This window comes from Palaemon carinicauda, chromosome 11, assembly GCF_036898095.1.
Source record: "Palaemon carinicauda isolate YSFRI2023 chromosome 11, ASM3689809v2, whole genome shotgun sequence".
NCBI lineage: Eukaryota > Metazoa > Arthropoda > Malacostraca > Decapoda > Palaemonidae > Palaemon > Palaemon carinicauda.
In genome coordinates this window covers 21,207,894-21,213,338 of record NC_090735.1, presented here as the reverse complement: position 1 = coordinate 21,213,338, position 5,445 = coordinate 21,207,894, and the positions used below count along the sequence as shown (strand labels likewise).

General features: G+C 32.1%; 1 protein-coding gene across 1 annotated transcript in view; it reads left to right on the top strand.

The window, feature by feature from the left end:
- LOC137649643 (bifunctional arginine demethylase and lysyl-hydroxylase JMJD6-like) overlaps positions 1 to 5,238 on the top strand; it is a 19,860-nt gene extending 14,622 nt beyond the window's left edge. The window contains exons 4-6 of the mRNA XM_068382622.1: positions 2,249 to 2,384; positions 4,230 to 4,359; positions 5,100 to 5,238. Coding sequence (XP_068238723.1) covers positions 2,249 to 2,384; positions 4,230 to 4,359; positions 5,100 to 5,185 — 352 coding nt within the window. The 3' untranslated portion in view covers positions 5,186 to 5,238. The remainder of the gene's footprint in view (positions 1 to 2,248; positions 2,385 to 4,229; positions 4,360 to 5,099) is intronic.
- Positions 5,239 to 5,445: the final 207 nt, after the last annotated feature.

The window sequence follows — 5,445 nt, the reverse complement described above, 5'->3', positions numbered from 1 at the left end:
CCTTGATGCTGGGAGGAAGGACGCTGGTGATTGGTACAACTTGAACTTACACTACTGGGGTCTAAGCAATGTCAGGCAGGGCAACCAATTGGGCTACGGTCTACCCCAAAGCCAATGCAAAATCCTTCAAAAAGAAGGCAACTGTGCTTACCCACATACAAATGGGAAAAAGCTCACTAATAGAATGAAAGAAAGAGATTAAAAAAAATATACTCCAATAGCGTTTAATTTCAACCTTCTCGCTCTAAGAGACTGAAAACATACTATTGAAACCATCCTTGCCTGGTGATCTATAGGACTGGGGTTCGAGTCGGTTCAAGCTCGATAGTTTCTTGTAGTGTCTGCAACTTCACCATACTCATGAGCTAAGGATGGGGATTTTGGAAGAGCCTATAGCTCTACCTGCTGAGTCAGCAGTAGCCATTATCTGAAATTCCCAAATCCTAGCTTTGGTCGAGAGGGGACTTTGGTGTTAATCATATGTATATATGTTCCGTCTCTATGACAATGTCAATATCCCTTCCCTGCGCCATTTATGATCGACCTTTAAACCTTTAAATTAATGCTCGACAAATGTTTCCATTTCGAACCGGGTGAACTCCGTTGGGTTACACATGGGATATTCATCAATCACCTCTTGTAATTGAACATTGTTCGGATGCGCCTCTCTCTCTCTCTCTCTCTCTCTCTCTCTCTCTCTCTCTCTCTTGTGGCCTGGCTCACCGTATTCAATTACTTACCCTACGAACACTGGAATTCCTGAATGTGTTGGTGGTTTCTGTTGTGAGAGAAACGAATTGTTTGTTCTTATGTGATTCATGAATTTCGCTGACTAATGTCACGGTTTTAAACTTCCATCTTGATAAGTTAAAACGTCATTATAGCGTTTTTTTATGTTCATGTGCGTCTATATGTGTACGTATCATATTATTATTATTATCATCATCATCATTATTATTATTATTATTATTATTATTATTATTATTATTATTATTATTATTAGCTAAGCTATAAGTCAAGGGCTCGAACATGAAAAAAATAACAAAAAGAGAAACAGAAATTAGATAGAATAGTGTGCCTGAGTGTACCCTCAAGCGTTATTTGTACACGCATATACACAGTATAGATATATATGTATATATATATATATATATATATGTGTGTGTGTGTGTGTGTGTGTATGAGTGTGTCTGTGTGCGTGTTTGTGTGTGTGTGGATGTCTCTATATACTGTATGTGTGTGTTTTCATGTGTGCATATGTGCGTGTGTACTTATGACAAAAGCTACATGTGTCTTAACATTGCCATGATGTGTGTTATCATTCAAAATTAGCATACTACCTTATGGAAAACTTCTAAAAGATATTAACTTCAAAAGTGCAAACTTGCAGCAAATGTTTTTATGTTGAACAAGGTGACATAATTCTTTTTATAGTTTATATATGAAAGATCTGTTTTGATGTTGTTACTGTTTTTAAAATATCTTATTATTTGTTAATTATTTCTCACATTGTTTATTTATTTCCTTATTTCTTTTCCTCACTGGACTATTTTCCATGTTGAAGCCCTTGGGCTTATAACATCTTGCTTTTCAACTAGGGTTGTAGCTTAGCTAATAATAATAATAATAATAATAATAATAATAATAATAATAATAATAATAACAGTGTATAACCATGTAGAAGAAAATAAGTAAAAAAGAAAGCAAGGATAAAAGTCCTTTTATATAATTATAACAGTGAATATCTTATATAGATATAATTAAAATTATGGAAAAAATACTACTAATAATTTCATTTGTATATCTGAGTATATAGTGTACTATTTTTCCACTCATTTGTCAGTAAGAAATAAATGTAATAGATATATAATTACCTACAATTGATAGTGTTATACTTTTTGTTTATTCTTTAATAGCTTAAATGCCACAGGTTAAATTCTATTTATTTCTTACATTGTTGTTCTTAATACTCTAAAATACTTTAACGTACATATATTTTCTTTTAAATGGCACAAAAACTTCTTAAGAAATATAAATGGGGATTGATAGAAGGGGACAGCTCCATAAGGAATTATCTAATTGTGCAGAGAAAATGAGAGATAGAAAAGAAAAAACCAATAAAAAAGGGAGTTGATAAACGTTGCATATGAAAATATCTTTCAATAAAACATACGGGTGATACCTCCATCCAGGGTATTCCTTTATTAATTCACGTGTACTTTTATGAGTCTAGTATCCTTTTCCTCAGGAGCAACTGCGACTCCTCCGCGGCGAACATCCTCCGAGGGCATTACGAGCGCCCTTACTTCCTCCCTCAGTCCGCCGAATCCTCTAAGACAGATTGGATCTTCATCGGCACACCAGGATACGGTGCCCATCTCCATGTAAGAGTCCTGTGTGTTCTGACACTCCTGGAATATTTCAATTTTTCTATTATTTCCCTAGACAATTTGAGTGAATTAAGTTTGTATACATTTTAAATCTCCTATTGATTGCCTGTTAACAAAGACAAGATCTCTCATAATGGCGTGACCAATTAGAAACGTCCCTATCTTGCGATCTGCCGGACTGGGGTTCGAGTACCGCTCAAATTCGATAGTTTTTGTAGAGTTTGCAACCTCACCATCTTTGTGAGCTAAGGATGGATGGTTTGGGGAGCCTATACTGTAGGTCTACCTGCTGAGTTAGCAGCAGCCATTTCCTGGCTTTGTCTGGTCCTAGCTTGGGTGGATAGGGGGCTTGGGCGCTGATCATATGTATATGTAGTTATTCTCTAAGGTATTGCCCTGCCAGCTAGGGCAATTTCACTATCCATTGCCTCTGTCATTCATTGGTGGGCTTTAAATCCTTAAAAAATCTCTTCCCCACGATTCAATAATAATTACCTAGACGGGCATGTTAAGTCAATTTGCGTTAATTAACTTTGGGTACATCTAAAATCTCCTATTGATTGCCTGTTAACAAAGACTACTGCTCTTACCGAGCACATAATTCCACTTGCGTGTTTTCTCTGGAGAGTAAAGCTTGCATAGCTCCACAGGCCCTATGTCAAAAAAGGCTGATTGCATCCAGACTAAATGTGGAATGTATATCCTTCGTTTTATTGAATATTTATATACAAATAAAAATTATATATTACAGTAATCCACCAAAGCAGTTTTTGTGCATCTAAGCATAATTGGAGAAACTAGAGAGTATTATGTAAAGCAATGTTTCATACAATTATTCTTACAATGAGGGCTAAACCATTTCAAAGATTGTGTACATTTTACCCTTTATGAAGCTCCTTGTAACAAACGAAATCGGGATGGCAGATAATCAATAGTGTACGTCAACATCTTTCAAGTTACCATAAAATATTCGCTGTATCCTTTCCTGAGCCTCTTGGAGGTGAATTGAACCGACTGACTATATTTTTCCATCAATCTAACAGGTTTTTTATCGTTAATATTCAGTTATTTTCGTCTTGATGTCAGGGAAGGAACCAATTATTAACATTATTCAGTCAATTCCTACCAAGGAAAAATTACGTTTCCAATATATTATATTCCCAGTATATTATATATTCAATATATTACCTTTCCAATATATTACATTTCCAATATATTACATTTCTAATATATTTGAATGTAAAGCTCTTTCATGATATTTTTGTTGGCGAATTACTTACTTAACTACAATTGATTTTAAAAGTCAGGCAATCTTAAGCAAAACATTCATTCTACTTTCATTCTATGCATTTAACTTTCATATAATTAATCCCTTAACTTTGCTTTTTTCTTTCATAAGATATTTTTCCTTGATTGAATTTCCATTTCTCATAATTAAGATAAACTTTGTTATACCATTCACCGATTGTCTTTTATTGGTTTATCAGTAATATATATACTGTATATATATACATTTATATATATATATATATATATATATGTGTGTGTGTGTGTGTATACATACACACATACATATGTTTATAAAAACGCTCACACAAAAATATATATTTATATCTATCTATCTATATATCTATCTATCTATCTATATATAAATATGTATATATAAATATATATATGTATATATATATATATATATATGTGTGTGTATATATATATATATATATATATATGTATATATATATATATATATATATATGAGTGTGTGAGTGTAGCGTATGCGTATGCATATTTGAATATGTATTCACATATATTGATATATCTATATTTAACATATCTCAGATCGACCACGTGGGGAACCCCTCTTGGCAAGCCCAGATCAAAGGAAGGAAGTTGTGGACTTTGGAACCTCCGCCCGAGTGTTACTTCCACTGTGTTCCCATGGAAGTCGTCGTGGAACCGGGAGAAATTAGTAAGTTTTTTTTTTTTCTTTTTTATGAAGAAGAGCATTTAATGTATATCTTATATTTACTTGCAGGAAAGTAAAGTAAGATATATAATGGGTAGAACCAGTGTTGGTTTAGACATGTTTTTACTAAATCTTTTAATTATTTGCTGACTCAGTTTCTCAAATTGAATGATGCCATAGTGATAATGTAAGGAATATGGAGTTTATTATTTCCTTTCTATATTACTTTCTTCATATATATACTTTAACAGGTACTAAACCATCTTTTTTCGTGAACCTTATTTATCCATATGTATATATATATATATATATATATGCATATATATGTATATATACATATATATATATAGGTATATTTATATATATATATATATATATATGTGTGTGTGTGTGTGTATGTGTGTGTGTTTTTGTGAAATGGCATTTTATGATTTTGGTAAACTTGACATTTCATAAAACTATTATTTTTCTAGTTATATAATTGATGGATTATTCACATTATGTCAAATTTCGGCCCATTTAAGTACTTCTACAAGTATTAGTTAGTATTATAATCTCTCTCAAGTAAATTAACCCATAATAACATGTTAGTACTCGTTATTTCATTTCTCATATATTAAATTAAATGGTAGATTTATTAACATTCTCCTTCTCAGATAATGTTTTAAATAGCCTCATTGGTAAACGTTTTTCCCTAATTCATATCTAACAATTTAATAGTTTTTCCTTCTTTATATTTCCAGTTGTATTAGACACAAACATTTGGTATCACAAGACTCTCATCGTATCAGAAGATCTCAGCATCACAATTGGATCAGAATACGACTAGATTACATCACAACAACATCAACAGCAACAACAACAACAACAACAACATCAATGAGCAAATAAGGACTGACCTCGGCAATTATTACTTCCGTTAACTATCATGTTTTATAATTGCCTTAAGCCCCCCCCCCAAAAAAAAAAAATATATATACATATCTATATATATATATATATATATATATATATATAGGAATACTACATAAACCAATATAGACAAAAAAATCGTAAGAATAAAAAACTTAGATAACTGTTTTATTTTAA